Raw genomic sequence first — 23,824 nt, 5'->3', positions numbered from 1 at the left:
TCACATAATGCTGTGACTGGATGTGGTTCCATAGTGTAATGATTAGCACGTCTGCTTTACACACAGAAGGTCCTGGGTCACACCTCAGTGGAGCCACAGTCTACAGTCTATGGCCATGCCACCCTGAACAAGCCCGCTGTCTGTTCTCAGAAGTTAAGCAGGGTTGGGACTGATTAGTACTTGGATGGGAGACCACCTAGGAAGACCAGGTGCTGCAGACATAAAAAAATAAAAAGTAAAATAAAAGGCTGTGAGTATAGTGCCTGACACTTTAAATAAATACTTCATAAATGTTTACTAGAAATAATAATAAGAAGAAACTACATTTTTAACATTAAGAAGAAAAAAGGTTTGAAAGTTGGCTAGCATTTCTTTTCTGTTGGAAACAATGAAAGACTAGTAACAAGAATGAAAATATTCATGAGTCACGACTGTAAGCTTTCATTTTTGGTGTCTACATTGATTTGCTTCACTTTGGTAACTGAAGCCAATGGCAATTTTATCCCATCATGAAGACAGTTGTAAGCTGGTGATTAATATTCCTTAACGGGACAAATCACTACCTATGTGATTAGGGAGAGTTAAAACACTTAAGGGTGACAGCTTCTGACTCAAATTTATAATGCTTAATATACTCTGACAGTTTGTAATTGACTAGCAAATGGAAATAAGTGTGAAATGAGTCTAGAACTTTTTGCAGTATAATAAGTGACAACTTCAATTGCTTTTTAAATAAAGCTCCTTTGACATTGAGCTGTGACCTCCTGATCAGCTACAAGGAATATTTATCAGTGGCAAATACTCAAATGACTAAATGTACACATTTACTATAAAAAATATAAACTAAATGTTCAACATGAATTATAAATATGTCTCATCGTGAGTACTGTCTTCACTTTAAATCACTTTAATGTCACATACTCATGAGGCTATCAAGTAGGCAGAATGGACCTACTCAGATCTTCCATAATCGAATATGGTTATTTTAAAGGTTTTCCTCACTCTCGTGCCATGTAGCCCTCACCTCCTTTACGAGACAGCCTCTCATCCTATTTCATGGAGAAAACAGAAGTCATCAGAAAAGAACTCTCTCAACCTCCTGCCATCCCCCCATAAACTCTCAGAAGAATGACCTCATCTTGTAACTGCAAATCAGACCTGCCTTGACCAAGAGGGATATCTGAAATTCAACTCGAGATCATATAAACATCTATAACCATTATATGGTCCAAAGAATATGAAAGAATGCAAGATTCCACCAATTTCAAAGTTGTTTAAATAGAAATGACATTAACATATCTGATTTCTCATTTAAAGGCCTTTAAAGAGAAAATACATTTGTTTATTTTAGGCTATCAAGTTCAAAGGTATCATTAGATAGAAAAAGATATACAAATTTTAGAATTTCACAAATTTCAAAGGTCTTTAACCATTAGACAGAAAACACATGTACCTGTCTTAAAGATCATAGATCCACCTGGTTGTCCTATTTCCTTGAGTAGATCAAGAATCAGGTACTATGTATAACATGAGTCTAAGTATGTGAGTGATGAGTTATGAGACCTAACCCTTTTTAAGTTTTGTAACTCATGACATAGCTGCTCTAAACAGGGGCTCAGACATTTGGGAGGACGTGAACTGCTCTGGATGCTTACAGCTCTCTCAGAATAATTGCTTGAAAATGGCCTCAGTTATGCCCAGGTAATTTTCTTCCTGGAGTATAAACCATTCAACTCTAGAAAGACTTAAACATAAATATAGTAAGTTTAAGGCACCGAAGTCATGCTGTTAATATTTTTGTGTATATTTGGTCTTTTCTGTACTACTAAGATTTAAGGAATTTGACCAATTAGAGCATCAATTTTTTGAAAACCAATTTTAAACAAATAATTGAATTATCAGTCTTCTGCTTTTAAGTTGAAATCTTCCTAAGATTATGCATAGTATTATAACATCTAAGAGGTCTTTAGGTCCAGTCAATGAATTTAATTTAATAGATTTGTAATAGTTCTTGAGTACTCAGCAAGGTTTGTTTAAATAGATAAATGAAGTACTTAAAAAGGAACTAGAATATATTAAATTTATAAACGCAGTTTAAAAATATTTGACCAAGAATTAATCAAAAGCTCCTTGGAAGTGACTGTTCAATTTTGCTAGACATAAATAAAGATTTGTGAGATGAATGCAAAGCCTAGGAGAAACTGAAAATTTTAATTTGTAACTTTAATACATTGAATACTAATTGTTTAATCCAAATTAAAAGTCTGAGTAGTCCTTTCTATGCAGAAACCACACAGGCCTATATACCAAAAACCCATCTAAACACAAACTCTACTGCACCCCTACGCACAAGTCTTTCCTTCCTTTTTATCATTGTGGAAGTGATGTCTTCCTCTTCACTACAGTAACCACCTCCACCTGAACTCCTCCGGGCCTAGGTAGGCTGGTTTCCCCCTCCTGACTCTTTAATCTTCTCCACTGGCTACTTCCCACATTTAATCATGAACGCGATTCCTCCACCTTAAAACCAACAAATGAAAATCACGATGGCAAAATGTTTCTTCCAAACCTAGCCTGTTTTCTGCTCCATGTCTTTCTTTTTCACCGACCTTCTGCACCCACCCTGCGTCCTTCCTCCACCTGCCACCGTAACTCTCCCACGACCACTGCTTCATGAAACCATTCTCATCAAGGTCGTGACTCCCTTACTGTCAAAAAACACAGACTCGTGTTATTTCTTGACCTTTCAGCAGCATCTGAAGTTTAACCATTGTTTTCATTTTTAAAATAGTCTATTCTCGTGGCTTCCATGCCCTGCCTTCTGACTCTTACGTTTTTTGTCCATTCTTTAGTATTATAATTTCATTTTAAAAAACTTCTACATCATATTGTGACACTATGGAGGCTCCTTAGATTAAGTTACAATCCTAGTGCTGCCAGCATTCCAGTAATGTGTGCACAGCTCGAGGTGGTCAGCTGGCATCCTAATCAGGGAAGCCATACTCCAGAGGCAGCTATAATAAGCTCTTCTATTCTCTAAATTTCTACTAACACCTGATGCTTTAGTAATTAGCATACTGAATTACAGAAATGTGTTTTAACTGGTAAACATGGTGGGCTGTTAACTAGCATTCTAATATCTGAAAAGGGTTCAGAGGGTGAAATTAAAGGTATTTGAAATTTGTAGGTGGTTAAATATATTTTAAAGCTTCTCCCTATCTTTACATGAAAAGGGCATAAAATAGGATGTTGCTCTAAGCTAAACGGTCTTCTATCCAGCTCTGAACCTTGGGGAATTCTGGTTTCTTGATGCCAACTATGAGAGAATAAAACTCTGCTCTATGATTTTAGGCATTTGCCTTGAGTGAACCATTCACTCAGGATGGTGGTCAAAGCATCTAAAAGGACAGAATAATGGGACATTCTCAAGCCTAACTGAGAAACAGTTCTCATGAACTGTTTTTAACTTTCTTGTTAATTAACGTTTAATTTAAAAATGTCAGTATGGTCCAATGAGATGTGAGATTCGATTTACTTTATAGGATGTGGTATGAGACTGTGTAGAGAAGAGGTAATTCTCACTATCTTAACTTCTTTGTTGGCTACCACAACCTATCAGAAAGGACCTACGAGCTATGTCTGACCAAACTGGCTTAGAGACAGGAGCCTTCCAGGGCCAAATCCTTGGCTTCTGTTCTTCTTTATTTTTATATAATGCCTGGGCAATCTCACTCACTCCCATTACTTAAATAATATCCAAGTATTGATGGTCTCCAAATGAATCCCTCTCCCTCTCCCTCTCCCTCTCCCTCTCCCTCTCCCTCTCCCTCTCCCTCTCCCTCTCCGTCTCCCTCTCCCTCTCCCTCTTCCTGGCTCCAAACCATTATAACCAACTGCCCACAAAATATCTTCACGTAGATGTCCCCCGGGCGTGGCCGGTACTGAACTTGCCATCTCCTCATCTCATCCGATACCCCGACTAGCTCTTTCTGTGTCCTAGTGTTAGTGGTTCCCAAACATTGGTCCACAGACTGACAGCAGGAATATTATCTGGGGGAACTTATTAAAAACAGTCTTGGCTTCTACTATGACCTGTTGAACAAGAATCTCTCAGAGTAGAGCCCAGGAATCTGAATTTTTAACAAACTTCTCAGGTGATCCCAATATACCATCAGATTTAGGAAGCACTGCCCTCTGTGGCCAAATAGCACTAACATTCACCTGGTTGTCCAAGCCAAAAATTGAGTGCCATCATCTAGCAGCAGGCTTAAAACAGGATTGGAGCAAATTCACTCATTGAAGAGGCAAAAATCTGCTATCAGCATGTCCTGGCCTATGTTCTCTCTTTTTTGTCTTCATTGACACCAATTTCATCATGTAAACACTCTGCTTCTTCTTTCCTAGGGAGAGAACTACCCGGTGGTAGTCTATGTTTTCCTTGGAAGTGTACTTTTAGTGGTAACATTGGAATTACTTACCTTCATAATTGGCTTAACGCATTGCTATTGGGCAGTAGGGATAACATTTTTTTTTTGTTCTGGGTAACATTTTGTGGTGTTAAGAATTTAGGGAAATCGATCTAAATGGGATCTTTTAGGAGTTGATGGACTAGAATATAACAAGGTCCCACAAGATCTCTGGCAATAAATGTCACTCCTGACTAGCACCTAATGCAACCATCTCTGAATTACGGGTGAAGACTTCCTTAAGATTTATTTAATTGTTCTACCTAAGGTTTCTTTTGAGCCTCCTTGTGCCTGTCCAACCTAGTGCTCTAGGACATGCTGTAATTCCTTTTACGTGGCATTGTCTTCCCCAGCTGGACTGTAGGTATTCTGAAGACAGCTGCACCAACTCAGATTTCTGTGCATAACACATGGAGCTGGGGGAAACTTTAGAAAATCTAGTCCAAACTCCAATGTCCGAGTGAGGTTGGGGACTATCTCTCATGCATGTTGTACAGTGGATTCCTGCAAGAAGCCTCAACTCAATGGCTTCTAGTCTGTACATCAGAATAGACAAGAAAAAGAAGGAGCACCAGAGATGAGAAAGCTTCCCTGAGTGCATGAACTGTGAAAGGTGTGGACCTTCAAGGCAGAGGTGCTAGCTGAGCAGCTGGTTGAACCACTGGCTTCTTCCTCTACTCTAGAGCTCATTCTGGTCACACACACACACACACACACACACACACGCCCAAGTTATGGCCGCCAGGCTGACTCAGGCTAACGTTAAGCCAATAATGTGGATTTCAAGGGAACCCAGACCCAAAGTAACTATGCAGACACAAACAACATAGAGAAAAAACACACCTTTAAGCATATTATTACAAAAATGTAGTGTCAAAGAAGATACTGGTTTGTACTTCCTCAAAAGCTATTCTACCAGGTTTTGTTTTGTTTTGTTTTAAAGCAGGCATTTTTCCATAGACATTTTTTAAAAGAGGTAATGAGATTCTTTTAGGCACAAATATACCTGGGATTAAATAGGCTTTCGAGTTTGGCTATTTTCCTATAGGAGCTGCCATTCCTTGGGGAACCTGCATTCAAGATCCGAACAGCCAACTTGCAAATGAACTTTAGATTCCAGTCTTTTTGTAGAATTCATCCTATTTTAGATCAACAGAAAAAGAGTTGTTCTCATCACTGCAAAAAGACTTCTTATAAGTGTCCAAAAGAAGAAAGATAAAAGAGCAAATGAACAATGCTTGAAGATAAAGCACAAAACTGATTTCTTCTGATATTAACTTAAGATAAAAGAATAGGTTATGGAGAGAAAATAGAATCCTCTTTTCTGGCAATCCTTAAGAAGAGGCAAAATTTGCACCTACTTAGAAGGGTTTAAATATGACCTGGGTGAAAGAGATATCCCTTCCCCTCAGAGCCCTTCCAAGCAGCCATATCAGCTTTCTACCTCCTTAGAACAAACACACCCGCAGGTGCTCCTCACACATCCTGGTTCTATCTGAGAGAGCCCCTGAGGCTATGCCACACACATACATCTAAAACTGCAGTCCCAATTCTTGGCCAGTATTTGCACTTCCATCCAGATACTTTTGTGATACCTCATTATGAGGGGATGCTCACCTTTCACAGTCCTTGAAAGCTAGCAGTGTCAGGTAGGGAGAGTGGGGGGTGGGTATCTGTCTGCCTATCGGCTCTATTCCTGCAGCATTAAGGAGGTTTACAAAGTGCTTTCAAAATCAGGATCCATTCAACTTGCTCAAAAGATTTAAGAAGGAGGATGTACAGGAGCACATCCTTATTATGCTATCTTTATTAACAACTTTGTTATAATTACTAGAAGTCTGAAATTGGAAAGTATCATCTAGCCATCAGGGCATACATTTTGAATTAGTAGAGCTTGTGTAGTTTCTTTAAGTCATCTCAGGTCAGAATGGTGTGGCTAAGATAATTATCTTAATAAACAAAGATATTTATTAACAGTGGCATTTATAATAAAAATTGGGAACCAATGCTCCCCACAATACAAATATAGCATAGAGGGAAAACAGGTTCCAGAATCGGTTATATAGGTATTTGTAGGTATAAGAGATATAAATATGTATCCTATTGCTTCTGTTTCTCTGGAGAAACCAGACTAATACAGACCCTGGCATCAGTATTTTATAAAGCTCTCTTAGTGGTTAAAATGCTCGACTAAGGTTAAACACTTCTGATCTTGGAGTTCTTAGTCGTTTAAAGTGTCCATCGGTGGCTTCAAAGGGTCTGTGAACTCTCAGAACTCAGAAACAAAATTTCGTGTGTATGCGACCATAGCTGATCCAAACTCTCAGCTGGTCCTCCAATCTCTCCTTCCATGACATCCTTACAAAATGATTGTTGGCTTTTGTTTAAAGACCTCCAGTCATGAAAACGACCTTCCACTCTGAGGAAGCCCATCTCATCTCAGAATAGTTCTAAGGGTCAAACCCCTGTGGAAACTGAGGCACAAGAAGACTGATTTTGAATAAAAGAATCACAAAACATCAGTCAGAAAGATATCTAGTGGTCTTCATGTGCAAAGTCTTCATTTTATAGAGGAAATAACAGAGGCACAGAGAACTTAGGTGTCTTGCCCAAACTAACAAAGATAATGATAGGCGTTCATCCTCCAGGATGAAAGCCCAGGCCCCCTGGTTTCCTATTCAGTTCCCTTCCCTCACGGCATAGAGCAGAGTCCCTTCAAGGAGGTGACCTGTGGTGGCATGCTAGAGAATAAGCAGGGCTGAACATGGCTTAGGAAAATCCCCAACCCATCATCTGTGCCGTCACTCTAGAAGACAGGATCGGGGAGTAGCCCACTTCCTCCTTTCACACTGAGTTCCTCCCATCCCTGCCAGTACCACACATGGACAGAAGTGAAGATACCAAGAACACCCAGCTTGATGGTGGTAATGATGTGGCACAAGGTACCAACTGGGAGACACTGGCCTATATTTTCTCCCAGAGAGACAGGTGCAGGCACAGAAAGGAAGGGGCGGTGAATATGCTTTGCCTGGGATCCCCTGGGAGGAGGTGTGTGATGATATAACAGTGATCTGAATGTCTAAGATCTCCACAATGGATTTGTAAATACATAATAAAATTTAAGTGATATTAAAAAAAAAAAACATTGATTTGTTTATGGTGGAATCAGGCTCATTAATAATTTGTACTCATTATGTTCAATATTATAATATTTTCTACTTACTACTGAGAAGCCAAGTATTTTATTGGGTTGTTTAATATCTCTAAGCCTGATTATCTCACTTTATAACATGAAGTGGTTAGCTGAGGGCCTGGCACACAGGATGTGTACAATAATTGGTGGCTGTTAATATTATTATTAACACAATTATTAAATGCAAATGTTATAATGACCAATTATTCTCATACACACCTTTTTTTACCCCATGACACATTTCTGTTGCCAGAGGTGATGTCACAGTATATACTGAACCCCCACTCATTACCCACAGAGCTTGGCACAAATCTGTGCCCATGGTAGGTATTAGTAAGAATTTAGGTTAAACTAAATCAAATGAACCACTCCTACCAGATTATTCTGTTCTTTCAAGGGTATTTCAGATCCAGGTTCTGCCTCGAGGCTGACAGCATCAATGCATTCAGCAAGTGCATTCTCAGTCACTTCTTGATCAATGTGGGGCTCCATGGCATCGGTGTCTGGGCACTGCTCGGGGCGCCCAGTGTCGGCAGTCTCTGCACCTTGAATGGCTGCATTTTCATGCACATCTTCTCTGGGGTCAGCCAGTGTTGCCTCATTTAAAATCGTAGCTGAATCACAGTGCATCTCTGCATCTTTGGGTAAAGAATCGCTATTGGGCATCTCGGTAATTTCTGCTTTGTCCCCAGTAGCTATGGCGTCACTGGCATCATCAGACATTTTATTATCTGTCAACATGATCACAAACAAACACTTTATGCTTTAATTTGAATTGTTAAACTTTAATTCAAAGCCCTGAATTAAAGTAAGTCTGGTAGGAGTAAACTTTCTTCTACCAATAAGAAACTTTACGTAACTTTGGGGAAGGCAGATCATGGCCGCAAAAGATATCCATGTCCTAATATCTAGAACCGTGAATGTTATCTTATGTGGCAAAAGGGACTTTGAGGATGTGATTAAATTAAGGATCTTGAGATGGGGAAATTATTTTTGATTATCTGGGTGGGACCTAAATGAAATCACAAGCGTCCTTATCAGAGAGAGGAAGAGAGAGATTTGACCACAAAGAGGAAAAGGTTCTGTGATGACAGAAGCAGAGAATGGAGAGATGTACTTTGAAGATGAAGGAGGAGGCTACAGCCAAAGAATACATACATGTGGCCACTAGAAGCTGAAAAAGTCAAGGACACCATTCTCCTCTCACAGACTCCAGAAGGAACTGGCCCTGCCAACACTTAGACTTGAGCCCAATGAAACTGATTTTGGTCTTCTGACCTCCAGAACTGTGAGAGAATAAATCTGTGCTGTTATCAGCCACTTAGGTTGTTGTAATTTGTTACAGCAGCAATAGAAAACTAATACAAACCTACAGTGCTATCTTTAAACTTCCACAGATCTCACGGTTAGTATGTGGGAAGATGCACATGATAAAGTATTATTTATATCCGTGAAATTATTTATTAAGTATGACTTTATTAATTATCTTTGCAGCAATAATGAGAATAAACATAGGAAATACCAGAGAGCTTACTAAAAAATACTTGACTTTTAGCTTTGCCATCACAGATTCACACTGAAAAAGACTCATACACACACAGAAGTGTGCTTCGTTGTGTACCAGCTGTTGAAGGCCTGCACTCTGTTTGGACAATAGTATGGACGGGATACACGGGGTGAAATGGAAAGGAAAGAAGTGAAGTATTGAGCCAGAGGAGGAGTGTAGCCATTACTAAATAACCTGTGAAGCAGAAAACTCTCTGTCATGTAGACATCACAGAGGAGGGTAGTGTTCAATAGAACTTTCTGCCGTGATGAAAATGTCCTATATCTGCTGTGTGGCAGCTAATAGCCACGTGCAGCTATGGAGCACGTGAAATGTGGCTAGTGTAACTAAGGAACTAAATTTCAAATTTCATTTAATTTGAAATAATTTGCAATTTTAATTTTACACAGGCATGTGCAGCTTAGTGGCTACCTGACTGGATAGTGCAGATCTAGAAGGCTATTTTAAAATGATATTTTTCTTAGGCTAATATGAAGGCACAGTGTTCTCACAAGAAGCCAAGTCTCAGGTAAACTGATGGGTATTTTTGTTGACCTCAGTGTTTACCAATTGGTCAAATCTCAGGTTGCTGCTAAAACCATGGTATGTGAGAAGCCATTTTATATACTGACCACCTGGTGGTATAGGCTTAGAACTCAAAAACACAGGCCAACCCTCTTATTCCCTCACACAGCCATTCCACAACATTGCCTGCCTATTTTCTCTTCTCTTGCTACATTCTCCCCCTGGGTGAATTCAGTTTTATGCATCACTTTCAGGCTGTGAGCCTCAAATGTCAACCTCCAGTCCATAGAGAGAGAGAGTAAATCAATGGTTTCCAGGGGCTAAAGGGAGGAGGAATGAAGAGTGACTGCTAAGGGTACAGATTTCTTTTTCAGGTGATGAAAATGTTCTAAAATTAGTGCTGATGGCTGTACGACTTCATGACTATACTAAAAGCAACTAAACTATATACTTTGAAAAAGTGAATTTTGGAATATGTAAATTTTGTGGTATATGAATTACATCTTAATATACTAAGAAGATATATAACATATAGTGTTAAATCTTAATAATATTATAAAAAATATTCTACCTCTGGATAAGTAGTTTTAATGGCCAGGTGGATAGCTCTTTCTGTCCAAGAAGAAACCTGTAGTCTTACCATTAATACTAGATCTTCCTCTTGACTTTCGTGTTTTATTTCATGGCACCTAAATTTCCCCAATAACCTAGGCTTAAAATCTCAGAGCTGTCATTGACTAAACCTTCACTCTCCCAAGAATATATAATGCAGAAAGCTATCATTTATTGCATGCCTATTAAATTCAAGTTCTTTAAATGTATTATCTCCTGTGAGTTAGATATTATGAGCTTTGTTTTACAGATAAGACAACTGAGGCTCAGAGATCACACTTTTGTTAGGTGCCAGATTTGAGATTTGAACCCATGTCTGACTTTGAGATTGAATCATGTCAGAGTCCCATTGCAATGCTACCTGCCTCCTCCGTTACATTCAACCAGTGCCCAAATCCTCAAGGCTCTTTATTTAGAATCTATATCCTTTCTTTATTGCTATTCTCTCTGCCACCACTTTAGACCAGATCCTCATTATGATTCGCATTGATGATTTCAATGTTAGGTTCACCCCTCCACTGCTGCTCTGCCTTTCACTTCTCCATCCTTTCTTTACCTTACATCGCTCTCCTGCTCAGCATCCCCAGGGGCTTCGCACTTCCTATTGAGATGAGACCACAGGCATAGCTGGCATCCAAGGACCTCTGTGCTCCAATTCCACTAGACTTGTCTCCCACTATTCCCTTCCAAATCCTTAAATGAGACAATGTAAGTACGTGTAGCAAGCCTGACATCCAAAAGAGACCCTCAGGTGGCTCTTGGTTCAATGTTGTTTTCTACACATTTAAGTCCCTGTTAAAACAACCACCTCCTCCATTTTTTGTCCCTCTCCATTGGTTGTAACTTTTCCTTCTCTGAATTCCCAGGGTACTTTGCATCTACCTCACCTGGGACTGTCACAATCATCTTTGATTAAAGTTGCTTAAGTGTTTTCTTATTGTATTGTAAATTCTATGAAGACAAGGATCTGCCTTGTTTTGTTTTCATGTGTTATGTAGCAGTTAAGTTTCCTGAACATAATAGGAAGTTCGACAAATATGTGTGTTGATTTACATTAATATTTGTGTGGAGATTTAAAATGAAAATGTAATTTGAAATAAAAGCAAACAGAGACGATGCCTTTAACCCATTCACTATTCAGGAGCCATCTTACAGAAAATAGTTCCAAATAACCCATATTATCATTCTTTCGATTGTGTACCTCCTAGTTAACTGAGTTAGAGAACCTCCTTTTAAACAAAAATACTCAAATTTTGAGATAACACTCCCATAAATAACCCTACAGCTGGGAAAAGCAAAAAAAAATGCATACTTTCTTTTAGATTTGTTAAGTTTTGGATAGTCAAGGTTGAAGATAGTCTGTCAACACCTACATAAAATAGTAAAGAATGATACGAAGCCACTGTATGGAAAAGGGTAATTACTGTGGTTCATGGGAGAGGGTGAAATTGAAGGAAGGTATTTAAAAAGCTATTGTCATTTGGAAGCTTATAAAATCTTTGTGAAAACCTTGAGTCAGGACTGACTTAAGATGGAGGTTGGCAAACTACGGCCTGCTGGATAAATCTTGCCCTCCATCTGTTTTGGTAAATAAAATTTTTTGGAATACAGACATGCTCATTTGTTTATGTACTGTCAATGACTTCTCTAGCACTACAACAGAGTTAAGTAGCTGAGACAGAGACCATATGGTCTGCAAACACACAAAGGCTAAAATATTTACTAACTGGCCTTTCACAGAAAATGTTTGACCCATGGCCTAGGACACTGCTTGATTGCCATAGCTGAGGAGCTCTTAGTCCTAATTCATCCTATTGTCATCTGGGTCCTAGAGTCGGGGCCATAAGGAGAATGGGTATATGAATAAATGATGCTTTGACAGCACATTTATTCCTATTTTTTGTTCATCAATAGCTGATTGTAGACACTGATATTTTAATTTCTTTGTAAGATAATTTATAAATCCTCATTATTAATCTGGATTATTGAGAAGCTCCAAACTATTTCACTTTTCTATAAGCAGGGACATGGAAATGAGTCAAGATGTGATAAATATTTATGGGCAAGTAAAAACACTATGGACATTTTGTTGTGTGTGCTTTACCCTAAATGTGTTGTGATACTGTTCATAATGTTAAAATACTTCAGTACATACCATGTGAGATATGCAAGGGTTATTTACGTCCTGGGGGTGGTTGGTTAACATCTGAAGTGCCCTATTCAGGAATACATTCTCCAGAGGTTTTGGTTAGCATTTCAAAATCTGTAATTGAGAGTTCACCTCTTGAGAGGGTTAAAATGTACGCTCTTCAATCAATACTCCAGGGTGTATTAATTAGCCTAAAGGATATTAGAAATCATTTTTCACTGAAGAAATGGCAGTGGGGCTTAAGATATATGGATTGGCAAGAAATACTGGACAGGTGCTTTCTGCCTTTCCCTTACCAAGACATAAGATAATATTGAGTCCAGCAGCTTATTGCCCTGTGGAGTAGAATTTTTCTAGTTCTGATTGTTGGGGAACAGCAGAACCTGAAGCTAATCAGAAGGTTAGCTGAGTCCTCTAGAGCAGTCCTCCCAGAGGCATACAAAGACAGAGAGCTAGGACTTCATTGAGCTTACAAGAACAAGCTGTATAACTGAACTCAGTTGCTAACATATGTGCAAGCGTGCGGCAGAACTTCTTCAGAGAACTTCATAGGAGGAAACCTACAGCCCTTACCCATCTCTGATGGCCAAACTGCTTCAGATCAGTTCATCTCAGTTGCACAAAAATTGCTGCAACAAAACCTGTCTTCTCTGCAGCTGCTCTGCAATTCAACCAGCAACACGAAGCCATTCCTTTCAAAATATCCAAAGAGTGAGCTATACGGTGCTGAACTGATACTATTAAAAAAAAAAAATTATGGACAATTTATAAATTTCAGAAAGCCAATATTTTACACGTTTAAAGAGTAAAAATGGTCACTATGTTATTCGGCCCTACTTCAACTTCTAAGTGTAACATAGCTCTAATCTAGTTACTTCTGTTATAGGTCTACATTTTCCCCTAAACCAAAACCAAAAAAGAGATCTTTTTTGTTTTGATAGACCTTTATCTAATGTGGATGTCATTATGGTAGGAGACATGTAATCATTTTTTTAAGACTGTGCCCTTTTGTCTGAAATCATCAGAGACTGAATGCTCTAAATACAGAGCTATTTCTCAGCAGCGACTGTTGGGGTCCACAAGGACTAAGGCCATGACACACACTGTTTCCTGGGACAGCCCCCATCTCTGCCTGGGTGCCCCATAGGCAGTCAAACTTTGAAATCTCTTCTGATTTAGGATTTGGAACATTGATCACTGAAGCTATGTTTGTGGCTTTGATGCTAGAGAGACTCAACCCACAGAAACAAGGAGGCTTCTTCAGTAAACTCCAAAGAGAGGAAGGGTTGTATATAAAGAAGCTTTTGTGGGCTGGGAATAAGTTAGGTTTTCATGAGTAAATTCATTCATTACCTAAAATGCTCCCAGAACTACTCTAGGTATTGGAGCAGCAACATCATAGCTCCAAAAATAACTTTAAAACAGAAGACATGGTTACTATCCTTCAGAAAATGAGTAATCTGTTTTCATTTCATTCCTGATCAGTGAAAGCACAGGAAATTATTTTAGCTGACATGAACTAGTTAAATGATGCAAAAGAGCATATCAAATTAAAAAAAAAAAAAAAGATATGCCTGAACTGGACTGACCGCATACAAGAGAAAACCTTGAAAACGGCTTTGATGTGGTTATTCAGTCATGATGGAATGAGAGTATGTGCAAATGCCCAGCAACAGAAATGAATTATGGATGCCTGTGTGGCTGGGCCAAGAGGCCACAGAGAGGAATAGCGAGGGTGAGAGGGATGGTATTCTGAAGTAGGAAGAGCTGGCTCTGGTCCCACCAACCCCTTTGTGAGCACACAACTCACGCATTCCTGTTGGACTTCCTCATTTCCTCCTCTGTAAAGTAAGGATGGACAAAATGATATGGATACTTTATTCTCAAACACCAGGCTGCAGGACTGGAACCAGCCCATGATGACAGAGAGAAATGAGGACAAGATAGCGAGTTTTTCGTCAATCTAAATTTATTAAATGTAAAAGACTGCCTTCATCTTGCAAGTTAGCCTTCATACTTTTCTTGGTCTTAAAATGTCTTTTATTTCATGAAATAGTGGTGTAGTGAATGGATTTTTTTTTTTAATGGCTTCATTTGGCAAAATTTGAATTTGGTATCACAACATCTGTGTGAAATCACTTCCCCAGTTTAAAAAAGTGCTGGTCAGTAAAGGACCAGGAGCAAAAAACTCTGGATGAGAGGTTCTTAATTAGGTTGCAAGAGTTCCTGTGGAAGTTGACAAGGGCACATGCCCAGGTCTCAGGCTCTTTTTCCTCCAGTCTAGCCTCCACATGTCTCCCAGGTATTTTCTGAAACATAGATGGGAACTATTTGAACTATTTGTGTTCCCGTTTAAATACCATAGGGTTTTAAACACTTTTGCATGGCATCTGCAGCCCCTCATAATCCAACTCTGATCTCTCTTTCTGCCTTCTGCAACTCTCAACACACCCTACACTCTTGCCTCGCCAGATTTTCCATCAGAGGAGCCCACACCGCTCGTAAACCTTCCCACCTCCTTGCCTTTGCTTATGTTGGTTCCTCTGCCCTGGCTGCCCTGCCTCCAACTGCCTGGCAAACTTCTATTTGTTTCTCACTGCCCAGAGTCACTTTTTACTCTGAAATTTTCCTTAATTTCCCTCACCCCTTCTGAAGAATTAATTGCTCCCTCTTCTCTGGTTTTGCAATACTTGTTTGCAAACCTTCATTGCATTTTTAAGGAGTATTTGTTTCTATCACATTGTCTCCTCCAGCACTGTGACCAACAAGCACCTAGCTTGGTTTATTTTCCTCAAATATTTGCTGAACTGAATTATATTGTTTTGTATTAATTAAAAAGAAACAATGTTTGATATAAGCTCATCTTATAAATAAATGACAACTTATGTGGACTGAACCCCTGGGATTCAGGAAGGTCCCCTCCCACCCTCAAATTCCTTCTGCACTGGCTCACTTGTGCCTCAAATTCCACCCTGAAAGATTCATTCTTTGCTTAAAGCTTACACTGTAAGGAACTGATCAGCTTCTTTCGGGAGCTCAGATTTTGATGGAAGAAAGGAAGAGAGCACAGAATGAATATAAGTGAGGCAGGAAAGGGGCCACCAGGAAGAAAAGAGGGGCAGAAAGAGGCCTCTGAGGAGAAAGGCTTTCTTATTCTGTTTCCCCCAGTTGGCTGAGGTTTTCCCGGCCTTCAAGAGACATTGATTTTAAAAGTTACCTGCCTGTATCCCACGGGATGCTTAGGATGGTGATTTATGGGATCAGGAGGGCACAGTTAGCGCCCTCACAGCCCATACAGAGATGTCTTCCTACTCTAGGAAATGGCAGTGAAGTTCAGGTGCTTGACCTGAGAGGGCTGGAAATACTCACCAGATTCCAGGAGAGAACACGAGTAGATTGGGTGGTAGGGGGTAGGACTCAGCTCAGGGAACTGTGAAGCAAGGTGGTGCCAGCTTAGGGTGTTTGCTGGGGTGGAAGAGCTGGCAGGGCGTGTGGGTGTGCAGGGCGAGGGATGATGAGCTTGGATGGGAGGTCAAAGACTGTGCCCGGTTTTCCGGGGTCAAGGACAGGCGAGCCACACAACAGAGGCCTCTGCCTTAAGGGGTCATGCTCCCTGCAGCCTGCCTCTGACTTGGACCTGGGACACTGGGAAAACTTTTTCCAGACTTGCGTGGTGCCGGGGCTGGATACTTGGGGAGCTCAAGGCAGGCTCCGCGGAGGTCCCCTCGGCCGAGGGTGCAGACCCGGAGTGCAGGCGTGTGGGTGTGTGCATGAGCGTGGACCCGGAGCGACACACACTCACACACACACACTCACACGCCCGCACCCACTCAGGGCCCTCGGCCGCGCCGCCCACGTCTCCCGGACCTCCACCCCCACGTCCGGTCCTCCCGGGTCCCGCGCCCGCGGCCAAGTCCATCGCCAAAGCCTTCTAACTAACGCAGCCGGCAGGATTTGGGGGCCAGAAAAAGGAGCGATGGCGGGGTCGCCCCACCGCCCCGCTGTCCCCGCCCGCCCGGGGAAGGGAACGGGGAGAGGGTGCCCGGGACTCTTACCGCTCAGGCAGCCGAGTGCGGACGGGAGCGCCCGGCGGGTCCCGCCCCGCCACGTCGGCAGGGCTGGCGGGGACGCGGATGGAGGGCGGGCCGGGAGGGGACACGCGGCTGAGCTGCCCCGCCCCGCGGCCGGCCCAAGACCCGGCCGCGCCCCGCCGCAGCCCCTCAGCGCCGCGGGGGCGCCCTGGGACCCGGTTCTCCCAGGCTGGCGGCGGCCCAGCTGCGCTTCCGACAGTCTTGGGAAACTGCTTTTCCAGCTCTGTACCCGCAGGGAGAACCGCAGGGGCCCCCACCCCACCCGGGGCGGGTCATGAGGTTCGCTGGATCCTTTTCCTTTCTTTAAAAGCACACGGAAGAGCCCGCAGTTTTACAGGGAAGGTGTCGCTTAAGTTCAGCCACAGTGCGTAAAACAGCTTTCTCTGACCCTGTTTGTAGGAGTGTGATCTGAATTAAAACTAACCAAGCAAACAAAAGCACTTTCTAGAAGGTCAGTTTGGAAATGTGGATCAAAATTCAAATGCATTAGCTTTGGCCCGGGAATTCCACGTCTTCGAATTTGTCCTAAGTAAACAAATGTGCAAGTACGCATGTACAAAGATGTTTATTGTAGCTGTTCATGCCAGAGAAAATGGGAAACCTGTCTCACAGTAAGGGATTGATGAAGAAAACCAGTAATTTCAAACAGTCGAATATGCTGTAGCCGTTAAAAATTATGTCCGTACATCCGATTTGTTGATATGGAAGGAAGGCCGTAGCTGAATATTAAATTGAGGGTGGCGGAAGCTTAGAAAAGTGTGCGCATAGGATAAACCTATTCTTGTAAATATATGTGTATGTATATGTATTTTAGATCTAGTCAGGGAAATATAATTTTTAAAACTGATTCTTTCTGAGTTCTGCGTCCGTGTTAGCGAATTGTGTTCCAGGTGTGACAGGTGTGTTTTGGTATACCTTAAACACGAAACACCCATGCCTGTGAGTTCTGTGCCTGGCCAGGGACACCTAGCAACTTTGCCCCAAGTGTCCCTCCCTGCTGTGGCAACAACCCAATCAGACATTCCCTTGCATAGGCTGGTTTCCTTTTCTCCTTTGACCCAAACCACACCTTTTCCAACAAAAGAATATAAAGCAAACAATTTTAGCAGTAAGTTTCATTACCAACTACAAATTATGCCCATTTGCTCACATGTTGTTACTTCCAAGCCCACCAGTTCTGCAACTTAGAACTTTTTTTATTCATTTTTTTAAAAAATCAGAGTATGTAAAACATACAGAAAAGTAGAGAATATGACGAATACTGATTTGTGTAAAAAAAGTAGAGACTACTATGACAGTGCTTAGATTTAACAAATTATTATTATTATTTTTGCTTTAAAAGAAAAAAAGTTACAGATACATTTGAAATATATGTTCTTCCCACATATATTTCTATATTTTTTTGTACATATCCTCCTCCATAAATACTATATATTGTTTTTCAATGTTTTAAAATTATATAAATAGCATCCTATACATTTGCTTACTCAACTTTATGTTTTTCATAACCATGTATGTTCATACAGGTAGCTCTAGTACAGTCATTTCAAAGTCTTTATAGAATTTCGTTGTTTGACTGTATCACAATTTATTCATCTCCCAATCACTATTACCTATAGTGCTGCAACAGCCATCTTTGTAAATGTTTTCCTGTATCCCAGGCTAGAATGGAATAGCCAGGTCACCTTCACTAGATATTCTGAAATCGTCCTTCAGGCATTCATTCAACAAAACTTTGAGCATGTATTATGTACCTAGAACTACTCTAGTTGCCAGCAATGTAATAAGGAGCAAAGCAAAGTCCTGCCCTCAAAGAACTTACATTCCATCGAAAGGGAGAAAGATACTAATTAGATAATATATCAGATGGTGGAATAAAGCAGGTTATAGAGTCCACAGGATCTAGAAAATAAGTAGGAGCAACTGGTTATTAGTGAAAGCCTTGGGGGTTCTATGTCAGAGAGATAAGGAAGTCCTAGAAGGGGACTGGGAAATAAGGGCAGCAATTTAGCAGAAAAATTGGGAGGGATGCGAGTGGCAGTGGAGTTCAGCTAAGGTGAGAATTGAGAATTGAGAATCGCCCCTTGGATTTGGCAATGTGGAGGTCATCGGTAACTTTGACAAGAGTGGTGGAGAAGGCAGCCTGATTGGAGTAGGTCTGAGAGAATGGAGGAAAATAATTGGGGACAGTGAGTAAAAGAAGTCTTTCAAGGAGTTCTTGCATAAAAAAGAACAAAGAGGTAGAGGTGGGTTCAAAGGAAGGGATTTTTTTTTTTAATGTGGGAGAAATTGCAGTGTTTTATGCCAATTGGAATTATGCAGTAGAGGAGCAAAAAGATAATGAAGTAGAGCAGTTAATTGCAAGAGTGATTTCCTTGAGCAGGCAAGCAGGAATGGGATTCAGTGCTCAGTGGGGAGGGACTGCCTCTTGGCACACAAAGTTCATTTGGGAGAACAAAAGAGAGTACAGGTAGAACAGGTGCAGGGAGGCTAGTAGAGTTCTGTGGGGAGGATGTGGCTGAGATCATGCACACCCTTGTGCTCCCAGTTACTATGTACAAATACAAAAGTTGGACAGTGAAAATGGCTGATAGGAAAAAAAGGAATTAATTTGATATGTGGTGTTGGAGGAAAGCATTAAAGATACCCTGAACTGCCATAGAGATGAAAAAGTGGGTCCTAGAGAAGATTGAGCCTGAAACATCACTGGAGGCAAAAAGGACAAAACTGAAGCTATCCTACCTTGGGCACATCTTATTTCCCAGACAGTAATGCTGGGGGAAATAGAAGGCAGGAGGAAAAGAGGAAGACCAAATATGAGATGGACTGACTCCATAAAAGAAGCCATAGGCAGGAGTCTTCAGGAGCTGAGCAGTGTGGTTGAAGACAGGACATTTTGGACATCACTCATTTATAGGGTGACCAGGAGTTGCAGATGGAAATGCTCCTCTTTGCAGCTATTTTCTTTGCAGCTGAGAGTGAGAAAGGGAAGGTGTTGGAATGGTAAGAGAGGAAGCGGTGTAAGATAAGAGGGTGGGAAAATGAATGGGCTAGGGAAGGGGAGCAGAAAAGGTAGTAGTATTGCTCCTCCCTCTTCATGGCTGGTTGGGCCTTAGCCATGAATTTCAAGGGAGACAGTCATCATGGGAGTGTATTTTCTCCAACTACATTCAGCTGCTCAGGCTCAGTGTAGTCCAATGGCAAGTTGGATTTAACCTGGATTAAAGTAGCTGTGGCTGAATGCAGAGAGATGGTTAAAAGGATGGGTCATAACCTTTCAGTCCAGTGCAGTGGGGCTAGGAAGTTGTTGGCATCAAAGGGAAAGAGTTGGAAGTGATGGCTAGAAAATGGGATGCTGGCAATTGAGATTATAGAGAGGGTAGAGCCATTGGAAATAATATATCTAGGGTATAAGGGAATGCATGGCCGAGGTAAGTTGTAGGACAAGATCGTTAGAAGAGAGAATATCAAAGAATTAAGAAACCAGGGGAATGAAGGAATCTCTACATAGCTCTTGAAATCGCTAGAATTATCACGGAGGTGGTGTTAGACTTAAGACAGTGAGCAGTGCTAAAATACTCAACGAATGAAGAAGTGATGGGGCCCTGTGGATGAATGCAACCAGGAGAGGTAGGTTTCAAGGGTTGGAGGGCGAAACAGTGATCTGGAAACAGCAGCGGAGAAGCAAGGACGCCTACATCACCTCCAGGCTCTGAGATGTGAGGGATGCAGTTGAGAAAATAGGCACCACTAGAGGGCGATATATTCCGGATAGAGTTTAGGTCTAAGAATGCCCTGATCCTCACTGCTTCGGAATGGAATCACCTGAAGAGTTTTTTTTTTTCTTAAATTATTAATTTTTTATAATGACATTGGTTTAAAAAATCCAATAAGTTTCAGCTTTACACTTTAACAATAAGGGATGTATATATTTACATTGTGTGTTCACCTCCCATAGTTAAATTCCTTTCTGTCACCACATATTTGACCCACTTTACCCCATCTACCTTCTCCGTCCCCCACCCCCTACCCTCTGGTAACCACTAGTCTATTGTCCATGTCTATGAGACTCTGTTCGTCCTGTTCATTTGTTCCTTTTAGGTTCATATCCCACATATAAGTGATATCATTTAATTTCCAACTTTTTCTGTCTGACTTATTTCGCTTAGAATGATTACCTTAAGGTCCATCCACATTTTCACAAACGGCAGTATTTCATCTCTTTTTATGGCCGAGTAATACTCCATTGTATGTATGTACCACAGCTTCTTTAGCCAATCATCTATCACAGGACACTTTGGTTGCTTCCATGTCCTGGCCATTGTGAATAGTGCTGCTATGAACATCGATGTGCAATATCTTTTCGGATATGAGTTTTCAAGTCTTTGGAGTAGATACCCAGTAGAGGGATTGCTAGATCATATGGTAGATCAATTCTTAGTTTTTTGAGGAACCTCCATATTGTTTTCCATAGTGGCCATACCAATTTGCAGTCCCACCAGCAGTGTATGAGGGTTCTTTTTACCTGAAGGGCTTTTAAAATAACACTGATGCCTGGCCCCATCTAAAAACATTTAAGTCAGAATCTTTGGATATGTTCGATAGCTGTTTCCTCACATTCTGACCAATGTTTGATATTATTAGATGTTTTAATTTTTGTCCGTTGCAGGGGTGTACAGAGGTTGTTTTAATTTTTATTTCCCAGATTGTAATGTAGATGTTTTCCTTATCACATGTTTGAGTTATTTCCATTTCCTTTCCTGTTATCCATATGTTTATATTCTTTGCTAATCCTCCCATTGGGTTTGTTAGTCATTTTCTTATGGATTTATAGACATTCTTTATGTATTTTGGGGTACTAATTCTTAATGGTTATATGTCTTACAAATATCTTTTCCCAATCCGTGGCTTGTCTTTTTTTAATACGGCAGAAGATTTTGGTTTTAATATCAATATTTAACATTTAAGCTATCAATTTTATTGCTTTTGGTTGTATATTTTATGCTTTTGATAACTTTAATATAATTTGTTTTAAAGCCATCAGTAGACACTAATGTTTATCTACTGATTTTCTAGGGAAAGAGAAATGCAGTTTTACCTCTGTTTGTGTTAAGACAGTATATTTACTGGCCTTGCACTATGTTATTTCACTTATTCCATTATGATACTACTTTATTTTTATAAAGTAAAAATGCATAAAATAGTAATACGTGTACATATTTTTAAAAGTCAAGCAAGACCAAAGAGCATTAAATGGTAATAAAAATGTCTCTTGGTTCTTCTGCTCAAATGTAACAGTCGAAGTATCCTCTCAGGAAAAAAAAAAAAATGCATTTATTAGCATGTGTATGTAGACCTTGTGTTAGTTTCCCGTGGCTGCCATAAAAAAATCCCACAAACTGGGTAGCTTAAAACAACAGAAATTTATTTTCTCATAGTTCTGGAGGCCAGAAGCCCAAAGCCAAGGTGTGGGCAGGGCCACCAGCCTCTGATGGTTCCAGGCATTTCTTGGTTCACAGCTGCAAAACTCCAATCTCTGCCTGTGTTTTCACATGGCCTGCTCCTCTCCGTGTCTTTCCTCTGTGTGTGTCTCATAAGGACACTTGGGGGGAATGCTCAAGCACACAGATGCAGGGGATAGGTTGCATCCGGCCTCAAACCCCAGCCCCACCACTGACCAGCAGTGCAACCTTGGACAGTTAACTAACTGCTTTTACCCCTATCCCCTTCATTGGGAATGATAGACTTATCTCATAGCACCTTCGCGAGGGTTAAATAAGTTAATACTCGTAAAGGACTCAGAACAATGCCTGGCAAGAAGATCACTTGTGTAAATATCTGACAGACCAGATTTTATACAAATGATGTCACACTCCATGCTGTTTTGCACCTGGCATTTTTTTTTTAATTTAGCAGTATATCCTGAAGTCTTTCTACCTCGGTGTATAAAAAGATAAGGTTTGCATAGGATTCCAAAGATCCTTACTATAATGACTTCTCGTCTGTGCCAATCACCGTTGTAGCCACTTTGTATTATTCATTATGTTCCCTAAAACTCACAAGGACTCTGAAATCTCTGTAAGGTTAAGCAACTCACCCAGGGCCACACTGCTAGTTCACAGCATTGTGAGATGGTCAGCCCAGTACTGTCTGTCCACGGTCACACTCTCGTCCACGATACTTGATTTTTGTGGGCTTGGTCATCTTCTCAAAGACATTTCTCAGAATTACAACAGCCTCTACAGGAATAGTCTTCTTATTCCTGAAAACCAGCACCATTATGCAATGCCCTAGTGAACGTCTGTTAAAGTCATTGTGTGATGTAGCAAAATCTGCACCAATGTGTGCATATGTTCACGCGCGTGTGTGTATTTTCTTAGAGACTTTAGTTCAGTGTTGCTCGAAATCCCCTCAGAGCCACAATGGCCCCTCTGTCCTCTTTCACAAATCTGATTTCCCAGTGTCACAGACACCCACTGCTTTCTAGCTGTCTCCTTTTGCTGGTTCCGCAGAGACCCACGTACTCCTTGCTGACCCTCTCCAAGGCTGGGAAGACTTCCTGTTATATTTGATGAATAAGAATGAATAGTAAGAAACTGGCCTTTCGCTTCCTCCTAAAAGCAGAAGTGGGTCTTACCAGTTCTAACCACAGGGTTTTAACTCATTTTTTGGTGTTATTGTTTTGTAAACAATAAGGTAATGCCAGACAGTGGGATTAATTATGGAATAATTATTTAACTCACGTTCGGTTCTTTACAGACCTCGATTAAGTGGAAAATCTTGGGAATAGGGTATCCTGGCTGCCCAAAGTATCTGGTTAACTAAATACTCTCTTTTTATATCAACCCTTGTTTATATTGAGAAATAGAGTGAAATAATAAAATGGAGTCACTATAGTCAAGCTGCTGAATTACCAAAATCAAGTAGGTTGAAGCCTGAGGAAATGATTCTATTCTTGTTTTAACTAGCCTGGGAACTATGAGTTTTGCTTTCTTCTTTCGAATACTTCTGGATTTTTCACCGAGCTGTTTCCAGTCTCCAAACTCTAAGACCCTTGAATAAATCTTTATCATTTATTTCTAGCCAAAGTCTCCAGACCCTTTTTGAGTTCGTTTGACAATATCATTCTAAAATGCTTCTCAATGCTTTAGAAAAATTTTTTTAATTAGTCCTGCAGGATCTCAATGTTGTTATTCAAGAATCTAGAATTAAAACATTTGATAAATATTGGTCAGAATGTGG

At 40.7% G+C, this 23,824-nt stretch overlaps 1 protein-coding gene across 4 annotated transcripts in view; it reads right to left on the bottom strand.

The window, feature by feature from the left end:
• FAM114A1 (family with sequence similarity 114 member A1) overlaps window positions 1-16,661 on the bottom strand; it is a 62,055-nt gene extending 45,394 nt beyond the window's left edge. Inside the window, exons 1-3 of one of the 4 annotated variants that reach the window (XM_036227613.1) lie at window positions 16,547-16,661; window positions 13,065-13,228; window positions 8,035-8,390 (exon numbers count right to left, since the gene is read on the bottom strand). In XM_036227613.1, coding sequence (XP_036083506.1) covers window positions 8,035-8,390; window positions 13,065-13,068 — 360 coding nt within the window. In that variant the 5' untranslated portion in view covers window positions 13,069-13,228; window positions 16,547-16,661. Of the gene's footprint in view, window positions 1-8,034; window positions 8,391-13,064; window positions 13,229-15,860; window positions 16,001-16,546 lie in introns of those variants that run through there. The other 3 variants (XM_036227612.1, XM_016140689.2, XM_016140692.2) reach the window with 3 other exon arrangements.
• Between the last annotated feature and the right edge of the window lie 7,163 nt (window positions 16,662-23,824).

Source organism: Rousettus aegyptiacus, unplaced genomic scaffold (assembly GCF_014176215.1).
Source record: "Rousettus aegyptiacus isolate mRouAeg1 unplaced genomic scaffold, mRouAeg1.p scaffold_m13_p_10, whole genome shotgun sequence".
Classification (NCBI taxonomy): Eukaryota; Metazoa; Chordata; class Mammalia; order Chiroptera; family Pteropodidae; genus Rousettus; species Rousettus aegyptiacus.
This window is presented reverse-complemented; position numbering and strand designations above follow the sequence as displayed.